Below are 18,720 nucleotides of genomic sequence, written 5' to 3' on the forward strand. Positions count from 1 at the left end.
AAATCACTGGCGTTTGGCACTCGGAACGCTTTGGCTTTCCGAAGTCGCCCAAAGTTTCCTCTAGCCGGATGGAAGGCATTTAGGGGAGATTAGTCGCCCGAAAGAAGAGGCAATTTGTCGCTGGTCAACTAATCTCCTCCAGTAGCCACGTCTGCCACCACTCTTACAGACACAGTCCTTTAGTAGACTATGTATTTTGGGGCCGAAGTGTAGCTGTAATCTTTGCTGTACCTCCCCAGGGGTGGGAATTTGTGAATCTGAAGATGAAAGCTAAACCTGTGCTCTCTGGCAGGAACAGACTGAGAGGTTTCTGTAGGGGCAGAACACTGGGCCAAATAAGACTGCCTTGATGTTGACAGATTTATCTCCAGGGATTAAAATAAGGCTCATAACAGGCTTTTCTGCACTGTGTTATCTATTAAATATACCACAGCTGAGAAACATTCTTTCAAATACACTGTAACAGGCTCATTCCTGGCTATAGGAAGATCTCCCACACCCTCTAGTGGTCAGTGGGGGAAACAAAAAGGAATTTTTATACAGTATTATTATTATTAACATTTTTTTATTTAGCAATATAGCACCAGCATATTTCACAGTGCTGTATGTATTGAAACAATGTAAGAACATCCAGAACCAACAGTTCAAACATGGAAATACACATTTCAGATGAATGAGATGCAATACAGGTACTCTGATCCAAGCTGGCCGTATATAATTTAGGTAGGTCTGATGATTTTCACCTTAGATCATCTAACTAATTATGACTCCTCACAGGAGGCGGAAATTTAAAAGAGCATCCTGTAATGTTGCAGTGAGAACGGCTAATGATGATAGTGTTCAAATCCCTTAAAACACTGCACCCCAATTTACTGAATTGTGTGCCTCCTAAGCCCCCCCACACACACAAATATGTGGCCACAGCTGTTTAGTGTCGGTGCAAATTATGGACTGCCATTAAATCCCACCCTGTAATTGTGTAAACTCCAGAATCTTTAACATGTAGGTGTTGCTGAACTACATTTCCCAGAATGCTCAGTATTTGCCTTTTTTTTTTTCGTTGTGTGTCCATATAGTGAGCCACTTCAGTATAACAATAATAAGTGTAATTTTCTTCCTTTCTGGGGCACATCAGCTTTAAGGAAGCCATGTTGTTCCATTACCTTGCCTTTAATTAAGAGATTCACTTATGAATGGACAAGGTTATTATAGCCTGGGGGTGCTAGTGATACCAGGCAGATGGTGCAGGGCAAGGGGAGCTGCCCTTAATAAAGACAATTTTGCAATTCATGAGAGTTAATGATGTCCAATCTCTTACTCCGAAGATGTCGTGCTTATCAGTCTCCTATTGTGTGTGTATCATGCCGATCCCCCTGGGACCCAGCATTTGTGTTCAGCCAATTAAAAGCCACATCCCCCCAAGGAATCGCTTGGTTAACCCCACTCCTGCAAAGCACCATCAATGCAACCAGCTGAAACCAAATACAGTATATATATATATATATATATATAAGTGATGAAGGATCCGCACTCTCATTTTCAAAGTATAACAACTTTTATTTATCACATTACAATCCGACGTTTCGGTCCCTCCTGGGGACCTTTCTCAAGGATATCCTGATATCCTTGAGAAAGGTCCCCAGGAGGGACCGAAACGTCGGATTGTAATGTGATAAATAAAAGTTGTTATACTTTGAAAATGAGAGTGCGGATCCTTCATCACTTATACCACAACTATTGATCAAGCACCTCCAATCAACTACTGTCAGAGGTGCGGGCACTCCAAGAAATTATTATATATATATATATATATATATATATATATATATATATAATGGGTCTTAGTGTAACAATTCCTCCCATCGAAAAGTTGTTTATGCCAAATCTCGTGTGCATTATCCAATACAAACGATCAATTTAAAAAAGTAGTTTAAATTATTTGAGGTTACAATATTGACGTACAATATTCTGTACAGATTCTATCTGATACCCACAGGGGTGTAACTGTAGAGGAAGCAGACCCTAGGGCTGCTGGGGGGGCCCAGGAGGTATAGGGGCCCTAGTTCATATACAATTTCAATAAATATTGGTAAAACAGGTCAATCTCTAGACATTTTGGGGGCCTGAAAAATAATAAATTGTGGGGCCCTGTAAGATCTAGTTACACCATTGGATACCCATTGTAAGCAGCAGTCCTGCCCTGCTTTATGGCTGAGATTCTAGCTATCTATATATCCAATAAACCGACCATTCTTTCACACTGGTCTGGACACTATCTGATTCATGGCATTCCTGCTTCAGGGGCTCATTATGCTTACTGTATAAATACAGCAGACTGATGCCAAATGGTGTTTCATAGCTTGCACCCACATGGATTGAAGAACAAGCAATGCACAAAGGGTTAATAAAACCCCTTTGCTCCCTGAGGGCAGGAGTGCAGAAGGCACACGCCAGATAAGTTCCTGATATTCATCTGCTGCCTTTGGGTCATTCATGGCCAATTAGACTGGTGACAAGTAAAAGACTGTGGGTTTAGAAATTAAGAGAAATAAGGAGACTCCTGGAAAGCCCAGCAGGAATAATACTGATGTTCTCTTATATTACAGATCTATTCATGGCTATTGCCTTATAACTGCCCATTTCCAACAATAATAGACTGCAGTGTGAAAGAAGAAGTTTGTCAGCTTTATACCAGGGACATAGCCAAAGAGATACCTATCCAGGCTAGACAAGGAAATGAATGGACTGATTATAAAAATGGGTGCCGTGGCCAATATGTAAGGCTATGCAAGTGCACAGGGGGTGGGCGCCCAATATACCCATGATTTTTGTCTCTGCTACAGATGATCAAAGTCCTCCTGAGCCCTAGATCTGTTAATCTGCATAATGAGCACAAATGATCAATACTGGGGGGTTTATTAACATCTGAGATCTAAGCTCTCTGCAAGGGGCAAATCAAGACAAAGCACATTAACCAAATTTTCCATGCCCCCTGAGGGCCTGCTGTGCATGGACACAAATATAAGAATATTGTAGTTTTGTAGTTAGATAGAGCCTCAGCTTTCCAATAAACCTCTCCAATCTGCAAACTAAGGATAATGTGTAGTGTGCACTATAATAACAGTGATTATTCTACATCACAGGCACAAAGTACAGCTAATTTCTCTAGTGATAGAAAGGTTGCCCTGACCATGTTAGTTTAAAAAAATAACAAGAGCTGCTATGTTGTTTCCCCTTTGACAAAGGGCTTTTTTTTTTACTATATCACAACAAAATTAAATTTGTTTAACCCCACTGGGTTGGGAAGCAATATGGTAGCTCCTGCTTCTATGTATAATGCAAACATACCGAGAAACAATGTTAAAGGGGTTGTTCACCTTTAAATTAACTTTAATATGACGTAGAGCATGATATTCTGAGACAATTTGCATCTGGCCCCCATTTTTTTATTATTTATGGTTTTTGAGTTATTTATCTTTTTATTCAACAGTTCTCCAGTTTGCAGTTTCAGCAAACTGGTTGCTAGGGTCCATGTCATCCTAGCAACCATGCACTGATTTGAATAAGAGACTGGAGTATAAATACGAGCGGGCTTGAATAGAAAGATGAGCAATAAAAAGTATCAATCATAAGAAATGTGTAGCTTTACAGAGCATTTGTTTTTAGAAGGGGTCAGTGACCCCCATTCGAAAGCTGGAAAGAGTCAGAAGAAAAAGGCAAATAATTAAAAAAAACTATAAAAATATAATAATGAAGACCAGTAGAAAAATTGCTTTGAATTTGCCAATCTATAAAAGTTAACTTAAAGGTGAACCACCCCTTTAATGGGGGCTACATCTGCATTACAGATGCATACTGTCTCTATATAAATATTAAAAAATATATATATATTTAAATATATTAAAAAAAATATTTAAATATAATATATTTTCTCTAATCCAAGTTAAGAATCCAGTAGGCTGGGTGCAAGGAGTGCAATACAAATAGTTTCCAGAAGGAGGCACATTAACACCACATATTCTGTCATATATAGTAATAATACAGTCGAATCCCCATATTTCATAAAAGGCGCAAAGTTTGCCCAGGAGCAGTAAACCATAGCAACAAATAAGATGTTTGCTTTTAAACAGATAACTAGTAAATCTTATCTGCTGATTAGTTGCTATGGGTTACTACTCCTGGGCAAATGTAGCACCTTTTGTTACATAACCTCTGAATACAATAAAACCCCCATTTTACACAGCCGGATTTTACCCAGAATTGACGTTTTTTATTTGCGGTCCCATACAGGCGAACTGCATCTTTTTTCCCCTGGATTTTACATTTTCCCGGATTATACAATGTCCACTATGAAATGTAAAACTGGCATTCTACTGAATTCTAATAACAATCTGCAAAAGAACAGTTACCCCCTACTCATTCACAGTTAAAGTCACATTTCTTTTGCCTCTGCAAGAGATTCTAACCCTTCACCATGTCCCAAAAGCCCCTGGTTGCTTCTTTTCAGATTCTTGTCTTGAAAACATCACATATCATGGTGCCACTATCTTCTGCATGGAAATTGGCTTTTATTTATGCACATGTAATGTGAAAGGTAGTACTAAAAGAAATTTTTTTATAATTTTAATATCCATTTTAGTGGGTGTCCTGAAGACCAACTCAGAGTAGGAATAGGGGAGTCTAGAGCCAATTGAGGCTGTCACCTCAGGGGCCTCCACACCAAGCCCAGGGCCCCCTGCAGCCATCTGGTCCTCCTCCAACATTGCACCCCAACCCCCTCCCCCATGCATACCTGTTCTGTTCTGCTGCCATGAAGGGGAGGGAAAGTCAGGGTCCCGAACACAAACCCCAGGGCCACTGCCTCAGTCATCAGGCCCCCCTCTGACCCTGAACCCCAACCCCTTCCTATGCACATACCTGTTCTGAGTTACAGCCACAATCTAGAAGGGAGGTCAAGGGGTAAGTGCCCATACTTCCACGCGGTTTGGGTCGGTGGGGCGCACCAGGTTTTTTCCTGGTATCTCTGGACTAGCCCTAAACCCCTAAGCCTGGGGACCCCAATAGCTCACAGCCTGGTGCACATTAGTTAAACATACGTTAACATACCTCCTAACATTTTGAAAATAGATAGAGGGACAAAAAATGTTGCTGTACACAGAGTGGCAATTTTTTTGACCACTCCCTCTTGTTACCATGTCCATTTCACAAAATTCGACAGCTCATGGAAAGTTTGAACACATTTGTGGGGGTTTTAGGGTCAGGTTACATGTGCTATTACAGTTTTTATTATGAAGGTTAATTGCCCTTTAAGCTGCCTTAAGTCACGGTTTCCCCAAGAGACCTGCTTATCATAAATTGTTACAATTGTTTCTTTGCCTATCGTATTTTGTAACAAATGTATCCAAGTGCCACCTGCCACAAATTCTGGGCTCTCTGCCAAAAGCCAATTTAGTTTTAGAAACTTTGTATCTTTTTCTGGCTGTTCAGTGCAGGATATCAAAGGGAAAGTCAGGACATTTCAATAACAGTTCGGGACAGCGGGTTGAGCTGTTAAAATCAGGACTGTCCCGCGAAAAACAGGACAGTTGGGAGATATGCGTTAATAGCTACACATTTCTGAGCTGAAATGGTGTTTAAAAGAAGGAAAGTCCACTGCCCCACTACTCTCTATACTTCAGATAAACAGTTTTGGACATTACCCTTAGCATAACTGGCATCCTTTTTCCCACCTGGCGTCATTGCTGCACCACAGATTTAAGGACAGACGTGAAGCCATTGAGTTACTCTGAATTTTATTTTTTTTCCATTTAGCACACAGACATTTTTTTTTACAAAATCAGACAAAATAAAAGAAAGGAGGAGTAAGGAATAAGAAGGGGGCGGGTATACCAGGTCTCAGCTTCAAAAAAGGCACTTAGTAAAGAAGGTGGGTTAGATCAGATTGTTACTGTTAATCTGAACAATCAATTCCTCTTGTTTTCATGATACCCCACATTCCCCTTATTTAATGCCTGAATCTTTTGTAGGCAGATGGGACACATGACACACCATTGATTTGCCATGAGTTAGTTATAGTCAGTGGTAATTAGTGATATCTTTAGTGTTTTGTCACACTGAATCTCTCGCTCAGTCCTGTAGCACTGACATGCGGGAATATAGACAATGCAGCTGTTCTCAACTGCTTCAGGGCTCCATTCTTACTAGCAAACCTTACAAACTGATGGGGTTTTTTTTTAGATATGGTCGCATTTTTAGTTTAAAATTACGTGGAGGGGGGAGGCAAATCTTTGGGGGTTCAATTTTACATTGTTACTAGTTAGATATCCAAAGATTATGATTGCATTGTCCATTGTTACAGTATGTTAGCAGATTGGTTCAAGTATAATAATACTGCTCACTTGACACTTTTCATTAGGGTAAGGAATATTTGGTATGTAGAAGAAGCGTCAGGGGCCACAAGATGTGGTAAACCCTATTCTGCCAGCAGCCTTGAGGGCATCAAAGGTTCAGTAGATGATAATATGGCTACTGTCTGCCAACATAGCTAATGATTAGTACAGCCAATTCCTATACTGAATACTGTAATCTATACCATATCTGCAGCACATATCTGACCCAGTTGCCCCATTTTCATTCATCTTATTTCCAATTCTCCTAAAGTGTGACAAAATAAAAATGATATATGACTGCCCCACCACCCGAGGCGTTCACTGAGAGCAATTCAACACACACACAGCAAGGTTCCGATAGCCACATCCAGTGAGCAGCGTCGCGAGCAGCATCAGCAATAATACTTACATAGACCTTATTTCAGCCGACTATACTGAACGTTTATTGGGTCATTGGGTTATTGGGTCAAACGTTACACAGAGGTTAAAAGTAAAAGGAATGGTCTAGAACTCAATAATAGCACCACTTTTGTTTAACCTATATGTCAAAAGAACCATTACAGACTAATGTTTATCCACCTCCGCTGCGCCAGGGAGGTGTCACCAGCCTCTTCAGCGCTGCAGAGGTGACGATTAAAGGGGAAACTAGCTATAACATTCAGTAAACAATTGTGTCTTCCTTATATTTTCCTATATACTTCGTATATATATGTATCATACATGCGTATCGGCTACAATAAAAAATATACATATACTGTAATCTCTCTCTGCAGGTTCTTAGCATGGAGACAAGAATGTATCCTGTCACTCATGGGACTCTGCAATGAATTGCAAGCTCTTCTGGCAGTGATGGTTTTATTAGAAGAAAGGCCCATCTCCCTTTAGCAGAAGATCATAAGGCAAAATACTGCAGCAGAAAGCAATAGCACAAGAGAATGAACGGGCGCTCTTGGCATTGTCCTGAACGTCACTGCCCACTTCCCTCAATTTGGGGAAAGAAAGGGCTAATCCAGTGTGTTACTGCTTTCCTTCCCTCTAAATGCCCAAAAAAAGGTCAACTCAAACTAGAACCTGCTTTATATATTTGTACTCCCACCGATTTGACAGTCTCAGTGCAATTGTCAGAAGGTGTCATGATGCTGCCCATAGAGGGCACCTGAAACATAACGGCCACTTCCCCAGACACTTGACCAATTTAGACACCTTTGTTTAAAGTCACCAGGTCTTCAGCCTCTCTCTTTATGTATTATATGGACCTGGGGAAGCTTAACAACAGCAGGGTGCAGAATGGTACCCCATTGTATTATCAAAAACAGCCTTCAATCTCTCTCTCTCTCTCTCTTTGGAGGCCATTTTGATTGGCAATCTTATCTACAAGCCGATATTTGGTATACATTAAGACTGTTGGCATATTTGTAAGGCACAACAAATGATGAGTACTTGTCCTTCCATTTTTGGGTTTGGTGTTTAGATCACAGAAGCTAGCGGTCACAAACAAGCACACAATACTATGTACACATATGTAAAAAGTGTTATAAATAGGTTTTTCAACCATAGATACTATTTACATCTTTAATTAACACAGGAACCTCGCCCCACCACTCTCTCTCTCTTTTTTGGGGGGGGGGGGGGGTGAGGGAAGGTTGAAATGTTTTGGTTTTGAAATCTCTGGGTTCCCCTTTTTAATTGTGACTTTCATTTGGAGTTTTTCCTTTCGACGGCCTTGGGCGAGGTTTGCTTCTTACTCGCGTTTCCTCAAGATGATGTAAATGATGCCGCTAATGGCGGCAAGGGGGAATGCCACCCATGCCAGAATATAGGCAAAGCCGTAGCTGGCTACTTCTGCTGTTTGCCATTCTGTGTGCCGCGCTGTAAAGATGGATGCTCCCGCCATGACACAAACCGCTGTAGAGAAAAATAACAGCCAATTAGGATCTCATTGGGTTGGGTTGAGTTCCCCTTTAATGGGATAAAAGAAGAAAACATAGCCTTGTTTCATTCAATGCTCCACTTCCATTATAACCCCACTGTTAGCAGCTGGACACCTACATTCCCAGGCTTGGATAATTCCGCTACAGAGTTTGCTTTGTTCCCAGAAAGTGCATGAGTGGGTACTGCACATGCCAAACCATTTCGCCCAGCCGCCCACTTTCCCAGCACAGACATTTAAATACAAGCAGGGCTATGTCAGAGGCATTTGAAATAAAGCCGAACAATAGCTGAAAAATGCAGCAGCTGCACCCACGGGGCCCTTTATTGGAGACTTAACTCTTACTCTGGCAAATAACCTGGCACGGTGAGGTGAAAAATTTTTACATATGGTCATTGAGCGCCCCCTGCATTTGGGATATGGCTTTTCAACCCAAAGTTAAAGCAAATTAACCTCTAGGCTAAATACTGTTTCAACCTTAAGAGTCTAGAACTAGAATAAGGATTAAAGTTGATGCATATGAGTTGCACAGAGGGCGTATGTATGCCTTTCTCTCAGCTTTAGTTAAATCTCTACCTATAGTGTGCAGATCCCCATTTGAAGCAACATGAATAAACAACATTTCTGCTACTTGTATATGCTCCCTGGTCCCCCACTTGCTGGGCAAGACAATGATTTGCATGGGCAGAGATAGGTGTAGGCAGGATCAAGAATTAACTTTAAGGAGTTTTACTGACAGATTTTCTAGATGATAGAAACCTTGGGCATGTGTCATCTCCAACCCTGTGGCCCTGCTTATTTTGCAGCACCCAAGGGTAACACAGACTGAGCAAACAGCAGCGGAATAAGGTCTACCATGAGTCACCGATATGCTATGTCAAAGAACGGCAGTTCAGTAGTCCTATCATCTTTTCCTATTCAGATGCTGAATAGATTATAATCTGTGGGGCCACAATAAATCACAACTCTGGTTAACAGGGGTGGTTCACCTTTTTATTGGCCATGAGAACAAGTGGATACGGACCAAACCCAAGCACTTCCATAAAAACTTTGCCTTTCACTTGTTTGCCAAATATTTGCCAAGTCCTGGCTAAATGAACAGATTTCACAGGGGCCAATTCTAAGCAACTTTTCAATTGGCCTTCATTATTTATTTTTTATCTTTTTCTTATTTACTTTCCTCTTCTTTCAAGCTTTCAAATAGGAGTCACTGACCCCATCTAAAAACAAATGCTCTGTAAGGCTACAAATGTATTTTTACTGCTACTTTTTAGTATATATCTTTCTATTCAGGCCTCTCCTATTCATATCCCAATCAAATCAATGCATGGTTGCTAGGGTAATTTGGACCCGAGCAACCAGATTGTTGATATTGCAAACTGGAGAGCTGCTGAATAAAAAGCTAAATAACTCAAAAAACCAACTGCAAATTGTCTCAGAATATTACTCTCTACATCATACTAAAAGTTAACTCAAAGGTGAACAACCCCCTTTAATGAGGCAGTAGAAGGCCATCAACCAGAAATATGTCTGACTGCCCAAATTTATACGAGGCCAACACCAGGCAAGAGCCTTCATACTGTGTGTTCCCAGGGCTGGATTTACATTGAGGGCACCCCTAGGCCCACTGTCGTTCGTCACCCCCGCCCCTCCCTTTTATTCACTCGAATTTTATCAGGACTAGAGGAATGGGGATTGGCGCACAGGAGATTTAAAAAACTATAATATCTCCTGCTCATCCCCAGTGTTTCTGAACCAATGTGAGTGTGGTTGGGCAGCATGCCGCCCCCTAAAATCCTTCCGCCCTTGGTGACCTCTACACAGATCCAGGCCTGTATGTTCCCAGAGAGCAGTCTGGATAGTACTGTATTCATTGGTATTGTCTTCATTAGTATTGTACTCATAAGGGGTAATCTGGGGCAACACATGGTGACCACTTGCTATGTAGTGCCACCAGCACAGGGTGCGTATGGCTATGTCATATATTAAGTGCAATGCTCCCATGCATCCAAGAGTACTGAGCTCTGCACCGTGCACTGGATCTTTCATACACCACAGAACAAATCTTATGGGCACCAGTGTTCAGTGGATGGGTCCCAATGGCTTGTGCTCTTGCACTTGCACCCTTAGGATTAATAGTGTTTGACTATTTTGTTTCAAACCCCTGTGTAGATCCAACCATTGCCAGGGCCCCCTAAAATAGTGGTGTATCTAGCAGCTTCTAGTGCAGGGGTCCCCAACCTTTTTTACTTGTGAGCCACATTCAAAAATAAAAAGAGTTGGGGAGCAACACAGGCATTCAAAAACATCCTGGGGTGCTAAATCAGGGCAGTAATTGTCTATTTGGTAGCCCCTATGTGGACTAGCGGACTACAGGAGTCTCTATTTGACAGTACACCTGGTTTTTATTAAACCAAAACTTGCCTCCAAGTCTGTAATTAAAAAATAAACTGTTTTGAGGCCACTGGGAGCAACATACAAGGGGTTGGTGAGCAACATGTTGTTTGCGAACTACTGGTTGGGGATCTCTTTTCTAGTGAAACAAACAAACATTTAAACCAAATCTCACCCTAACTAACCTTCAAGCTGGGTTTTCAGGGGTATCTACAAGAGGATAGCACCCTGCATCTGCTCCAGACTACACAGGGGGTCAGTTCTGAGATATAGCAACCACTGCTATACATAGTTATATAACAGATATAGCTTTTAGCCAGTGATATTTGAGACATAATTTACTTTATAGATCTTGCTCCCAAGGGTCTAAGCGGAACCACCACATTACAACCAAGATTGCCTCTGGGGGCATTTAACCAAAAGAACAATATGGGGGAGGTCAGACACCAATGTGATGGCTCTTACCAGCAAGGACCTGGAACAATCCAGTAAGATAGAAGCGCCCTCCTTTCGTAAGCGTGAAGAGTTGGCAGAAGAACAAGAACAAAGACAGAACGCTGAAGATAATGGAGAGGATCATCATCGCTTGCACAGACTGAAGCCACTCTGGGGGGGCAAGAAGGGAAACACCATTACTTATTTACAGCTCTCCAAGGAGGAAAGCACTCTGCACGCTAATGGGCACTCATCCTTACGGGATACAGAGATGATTTAATGCATTCATTCAGCACATCATGTATATCATCATATAGATATATACAGATATATATAAATGCATGGCCACTATATCCTCATGCCCAAACTTCTGAGCTGCCCCAACTAAGGTCCCAAAGCAGGGCATGGTGTATGGGCCATACCTCCAGCTTTATGTAAAGGCATTATCATACTAAAGAAGGAAGTGTGGTCTATTCAGAACATACCAATAGCACACATGGGAGGAATGCGTGCTCTACAATAGTTCACGCCTAAAAATTATGTCATTATTATTGATACAGTAAAGGGCACATTTACTAAGGGTCGAATATCGAGGGTTAATAAAACCTCGAATTCGACCCTCAAAGTAAAATCCTTCGAATTCGAAGGATTTACCGCAAATCCTACGATCGAACGATCAAAGGATTTTAATCGATCGTTCGAAGGATTTTCCTTCGATCAAACAAACGTTAGAAAAGTAATGGGGAAGGTCCCCATAGGCTAACATTGTACCTCGGTAGGTTTAAAGTGGCGAAGTATGTAGTCAAAGTTTTTTTTAAAGAGACAGTACTTTGACTATCGAATGGTCGACCGATTTTCACTTCGAATCGTTCGAATCGAAGTCGAAGTCGTAGTCGAAAGTCGTAGTAGCCTATTCAATGGTCGAAGTACCCAAAAAAACACTTCGAAATTCGAAGCTTTTTTACTTTGAATCCTTCACTCGAGCTTAGTAAATGTGCCCCATAGTGTAACAATGTTTTCGGCAGATGAGATAGATGTCTTACAGGTGACCAGAACATGCTACCTGCTGATTTGTTGCTATGGATTACAAAAGCTAGAGCAATATTAGATCAGACAGTAAATTTACTAATACATTGCACCTGTAACAATTAAAATTTATTTTGAGGACTAATTAACAAAATTAAATTTAAGAAATGAAATGTAAAATGTAATAAACAGTCAAACAACTTGACTCTAGAGGGGGGGCGCCACTAGGGGTCACTCAAAGTGTATTTTTAAAGCAAAAGTATGCATTTAATTCTCTTAGCTTATCTGTGGCCAGACTTTAAATGACCACCAAGAAGCTCACTGTACTCACCATTGCTGGACGAGGTGAGACACTGCCAGGTTCCGGTGGCCGGCCCGCTGCAGTTTTGCCACAGATCTGCTGAATAGCCATTGCCCACCAGCCAGCTCTGATGAAGAAAGAACAGAGTCCAGAGGATTAGAGCTGCACTACAAATTGTAGGGCCTGTCATTGTGCAATGTGAACCCAACTGCCCAGTCCAGTGCTTCTCCTTTTATGCCAAGGGGGATGTGACCGTTGGTATAAAGATGTAGTCTGAGTGGGCAGTGCATACCTGGCCAGGGAGGTGCCACAGAGGTGCTACACAGACCTTCCAATTAAAAGGGGCTGTTTGAATCCAAAACACTGACATGCCAAACTGGGCACTAGAGAGGTACATGCTGGCACACGTGCCCTGTCTTAACTCTCGCCTCTTCCTTTATATAACTGACAGCACACACATTTTAAAGGGAAACTTTACCCTATTTATATGAAGGCTTATTTTTTTTTTTCAATTCCCTAACCAGGAAAATTCCCTGTGGGGCCTTCCTGCTGCCTGATATGTTTGGCCTATTTTATTGTCATGCCTTTTTTTTTGTATAGAAATAAATAATAGATAGATTACAGTATTTAAAGAAAAGAGACTAATAAATAAGTCTGAGCAAGCAGAGGAGGAAAAATGTTTTGATACTCCTGGCATCCTAGTCTGACACTGCTGGGATCTGCCATATTGTTACGGTACAGTATAAGCTGCCTTATTGCTTTACTTGGCCAAGGCTGTTGGCTTTTCAATGAAAAAATATCTCTGCTGCTATGTGACCCTGGCCCTATTTAGCTGATGGCATGACATTTGGGCAATGCTGGCCAGTGCCATTGTAGTTGCTGTTACCTTCACAGATAGGCCTATATATTATATGCTATATATTATATAGAAGACAAATCTAATGCGTTTACAGGGCAGTGGAGGGTTTACATGACAGCAGAATAGAGAGCTGAAATCTAATCTCCCCGCCCAGGTAAAGCATATACAATAAGGTGTGTGCAAGAAGGAGTGTGCATGTGTGTTGTACTTACACTAACAATAGTAGAGACGAATAGAAGCACCAGAATAGCGATGTGCAGGACGATGATTCCCAGCAGTAAGAGGAGCATTTTCTCTCAAGGTTTTGGGTTTCCTAATGGAAAGAGAAACAGGGTGTTAGATTTGCCCCTGTCTCCCCTTGTACCATGACCACTATCAGTTGCTTCCTAACTGGTATTCATATTGGTGCCCTCCATTTCCTTAGGAAGCAGTATTCATCCCAGTGCCTAAGCTAACTGCCCTCTCAACTGGTTTGCACGCCCGTGCCCACTATAACTGTATTTGTACCAGAGCACACTGGGACTTGCGTCTTGACTGATACTGGTTCCCATTCCCACTGCAACAAGTGATAATTATACTGATGCCCACTGTAATCTCACTCTTAACCAGTATTCATATCAGTGCCCAATGTGACTTGCCTTTCAACTGGTATTAGTACAGGTGCCCTCTGTAACTTGCCTTTCTAGCTGTATTTACACTAGTGCACACACACACTGTCACTTGTCTCTTGACTGATATTGGTTCCTATGCCCACTTCATAGGAAGTGTCTCTTAAGTGGTTATTATACTGGTGCCCACTGCAACTTCTCTCTTAACCATTATTCATGCCAGTGCCCAATGTGACTTGCCTTGCAATTGATATTAACAGTGCCTGCTGTGTCTTGCATGACAGTTCTGCTGGTGCTCTCTGCTCTTATTATTCCCAGTGGTCTCTCTTCTCCCTTTCTCTGACCACAGTCCACAGTCTTTGGTTTTCTATCCTGGTATGTTTACTGGTATCTGCTGCTGCTACTACTACATTTCCTCTACTATCTCCATTTATTGCAACCCACAGTCTCTGACCTCCTTGCTATGGTATTTGCAATCTCTGTTCTCCCTCCTAATATTCCTCCTGGTATTTACACTCTCTGACCTCCCCCTAGTATTCTTACTGATATGCACACTGTCTTACCTCCCTACTAGTATTCCTACTGGTATGCTCATTCTCTGACCTCTCTCTTAGTATTTCTACTTGTATGCTCATTCCCTGGCCTCCCTCCTAGTATTTCAAATGGTATTCACACTCTCTGGCAACACTTGTATTTCTACAATCAGTGACAAAACTAAAAAACCACGGGTCCCATTGCAAAATCTATATTCAAAATGACTTATGAGTCAGCACCCACTGACTGGTCTCACAAACCTCCTGGGCACCCCAACAATAGCAAAGGCCTGCTTTCTTTATAGTTACACCACAACCAATGGTATGTACACCCTCTGACCTTGCTCCTAGTCTTCCTACTGGTATCTGCAGGCACCAGCCCCTCTCTCTAAGTCTCCTCATATTTCCAATGGTATCCACAGTCTCTGCCCTGCTAATATTTCCACAACTGGCATCTTTCTCCTGGTGTTTCCTTGGCCTCTCTCCCTTGGAATCCGTGCCGGTATCCACTATCATTGGTCTCTTGCCTGATTTTCAGACTGGTATTTAGTCATATTTTTTCATTTACTCTGGCTGTCACTTGTCCCAATTTCACCCCCAACAACTCTGAGGTTAATGAAAGTGAAGTTGAGAGCAATGAGAGTACTGCAGTGCTCTGTACTCTTGATCCTTTGCTTTTCAGATTGTTTATTAATGACCTGGAGGTAAACACTGAAAGTACTATTTCTATTTTTGCAGATGATACTAAATTGTGCAGAATTATAGGTTCCATGCAGGATGCTGCCACTTTGCAGAGTGATTTGTCTAAGTTGGAAAACTGGGCAGTAAACTGGAAAATAAGGTTAAATGTTGATAAACGCACTTAATAAATGATAACTTAAGAAAAAATATAAATGCAAGTTATACACTAAATGACAGTGTGTTGAGAGTTTCCTTGATTGAGAAGGATCTAGGGGTTTTTGTGGATAACAAGTTGTCTAATTCTGGGCAGTGTCATTCTGTGGCTACTAAAGCAAATACAGTTCTGTCTTGCATAAAAAGGGCATAAACTCAAGGGATGAAAACATAATTTTACCCCTTTATAGGTTCCTGGTAAGGCCTCATCTAGATTTTGGACTCCAGTCCTTAAGAGGGATATAAATGAGCTGGAGAGAGTGCAGAGACTAAGTGCAACTAAACTGATTAGAGGGATGGAAGACTTCAATTATAAGGGTATATTACCAGGTTGGGATTGTTCTCTCTGAAGAAAAGACGCTTGCAAGGGGACATGATAACACTTTATAAGTACATTAGAGGACATTATAGACAAATAGCAGGGGAACTTTTTACCCATAAAGAGGATCACCGTACCAGAGGCCACCCCTTTAGACTAGAAGAAAAGAACTTTCATTTGAAGCAACGTAGGGGGTTCTTCACAGTCAGGACAGTGAGGTTGTGGAATGCACTGCCGGGTTATGTTGTGATGCTGATTCAGTTAATGCCTTTAACAATGGCTTGGATGATTTTTTGGACAGACATAATATCAAAGGCTATTGTGATACTAAATTCTATAGTTAGTGTGTGAGTATATATAGTTTTTTGTCAGTAAAGGAGTGGTCAGTGTGTGTATGTATGTGAGCTGGGTTTCATTTGGGGGGGTTGAACTTGATGGACTTTGATCTTTTTTCAAACAAACTAAATGTTGTAACTATGTACTATGAGAGCTCTACATCCAGGCAAGGGTGTGTCTGCACTTGCTCATCTCTCCAGTGAACAGCAGGGGGAGCTTAATGACCAGCATTCCATGTGCATGAGTGTGTGTTGTACAGATCTGCATCTCCCTCCTACCAATGTTGTGTTTTTCTACTCAGTCTGTCTCTGGCGACCAAGGGGTTAAATGGGGTGTAAAATAAATAACACAGCTCCAATCCCACACCCAGGATTCTGAGACTTTCCCTTCTCTGCCCAACTTCCCTCCCTGAACTTTGATTTTATTACCATTCCCCTCCCTTCCCTCCCTCTGAGCCACATATGGGATTAATAAGGGGATAGTAAAGGGGCAGGGTCTGCACCTCTAACCCCGGGGCTCAGGTTTCAGGTTCAGCCTGGTGCTTACTGATTGGTGGCATCATCCGTTTTTATTGATAATCTTAGTAGTTGGGGGGGGGGTGGAATGTCCCAGGACTCTTTCTGGGGCCAAACAGAGCAACAGCTGCATGCATTGCCCCCCTCCACAGACTATTATATTTTATGGGAATGGGCTGTCTGTTATAGTGTGTATACTAAGGCATGGTGGCTGCAACTGACGGTATAGTAAGGCAAGATAATGTCAGAGAAATAGGCTGTCACTCATTTTGAGATAGTGTTTATAGTAAGAGTCTGCAATGGTGGAATAGTGCATAATGTGGTGCTTAATAAATACAAAGAAAATAATGTGCATCATAAGAAAAGACTGACATTGTAGACATTTGTGACAATGTGTATAGTAAGGCAAGATGGTGTGAGGGGACGAGGCTGCTGTAAGTGTGGAATCATGTGTATTATAAGGCAATAGTAGATGAGAGATCTCTTTTCTCCATACCCCTCTGCACCTGTCATATACTGCCAGTTGTTTATGAACTACAACTCCCAGACATCCACAGAAGGCTGTTTGGGAATACTAGAAGTTGTAGTTCCATAACAGCTACACGTTGGATTGTAAATAGTTGCGCCCAAGGAAACAGAACTTTGCAACCTCCAGCACTTTGTGAAGACCTGCTTAGAGTCAAGTTATTGCCCCCAACACCCGACCCTCTGACCGGGCTGCCCAATCGCCCATGTGCGCAGAATGCCAGCAATGACTATGCCAAGAGCAGTAGCTCCTCACCACCCTGTGCCCTATATGTGTAAGTGTGCCATGCACCAGTTATTGCTATTATTATTAATATTATTAACATGTATCCAGTAATACCCCCCACACCCCCTCCCAGTTATATTCCTATTATTATTATTATTATTATTAATACCATGTATCCAGTAATGGCCCCCACACCCCCTCCCCAGTTATATTCCTATTATTATTATTATTTTTAACATGTATCCAGTAATTCCCCCCCCCCACCAGCAGTTTCTCCCTCCTCTGGGCACAGCTGGGCGCTAAACACAACCAACTGTTGTTCTATTGCACCATTTCTTTTTTAATCGTACAAGATAATCAGCTTGTCTTTCCTGGCTTGCACCGACTCGGAAACCGCTCGATACAATGAAGCAACTTCACGCTGCAGCCTGCGACTTCTCTCCCGCTAGTGGGGGACACTGTGTGTCTCAACTGGACCCCGCTTGTATGATGTTAGGGTCAGGGGATGTAAGACAGAGGAAGCAGACCCAGCGGCTGCAGGGGAGTCCAGGAGGTATAGGGGCCCCGTGAGACTCCAATTCATATACAAATAAATATTAGTAAAAAAAGGTCAGCCTCTAGATATATATTTTGGGGACCTGAAATCTAATTTGCTGTGGGACCCAGTAATATCTGGTTACACCACTGCTTAGGGTGCTCTCCAGCAAGAGGTGGGAGATTCCAGTGAAGGGGTGTTGGTGGCATCCACGCTCACCCCACTATATCCAACCACAGTAACACTGGCCCCACATCAACTTTAAAACAGATCGTACAGACCCACAGCTCGTCTAGCCCCATGCAGTGCAGTGCCGCGACCCTACATTTCCAAACAGCCAAACCATCATAAACGTTGTCCCCTATAAAGTGAGATGCAGCCATTCCCCCATCTTCTGCATCGGCCGATCCCGACAATTCCATCCACGCAGCCACTCCCGAGCCCGTTAGGTCTGAGAAATTCACACGAGGGGCGCGACTTATTAGCCCCAAATGAAAATCACAAAATAAAAATAAAAAGAATGTGGGGACATTGCAACTGGTGAAGAAAAATCAGAGGATCTGGACTTACTTTAGTGCAGAGATATCAGGCTCCGGGGCCAGTGCAGGGCTCTGTGTAAAGCAGTGCAGGCAGCAGGCAGATCCGAGCTGAGAGGAATGAATGTCCCCGTTTCTGTGGCCAGAATGAGTTATTTGAGGTTAGAGGCTACTAGTGTGAGGGTATAAGATTCCCTTTAACTGCAACGACGCCCCGTGACGCCGGGTGGGCTGGGTGTGTCACACACTCACACACACTCACTGCATTAGCCTCCCTGCTAAAAATAATAATAGCACACAGATCTGGGAGGGGGTGAGATGCAGAGGAAGGGGGTAAGTCACTCTACATTGAGTGTTAT

General features: G+C 42.2%; 1 protein-coding gene across 1 annotated transcript; it reads right to left on the reverse strand.

The window, feature by feature from the left end:
• Nucleotides 1–5,775: 5,775 nt before the first annotated feature.
• On the reverse strand, nt 5,776–18,498 carry pmp22.S (peripheral myelin protein 22 S homeolog). The gene is given in 5 exon segments (NM_001093533.1): nt 5,776–8,294; nt 11,179–11,319; nt 12,506–12,602; nt 13,547–13,647; nt 18,396–18,498. Coding segments are annotated over 4 exon segments (480 nt in total). The 5' UTR covers nt 13,625–13,647; nt 18,396–18,498; the 3' UTR covers nt 5,776–8,130.
• Between the last annotated feature and the right edge of the window lie 222 nt (nt 18,499–18,720).

This window comes from Xenopus laevis, chromosome 9_10S (genome assembly GCF_017654675.1).
Source record: "Xenopus laevis strain J_2021 chromosome 9_10S, Xenopus_laevis_v10.1, whole genome shotgun sequence".
Lineage (NCBI taxonomy): Eukaryota > Metazoa > Chordata > Amphibia > Anura > Pipidae > Xenopus > Xenopus laevis.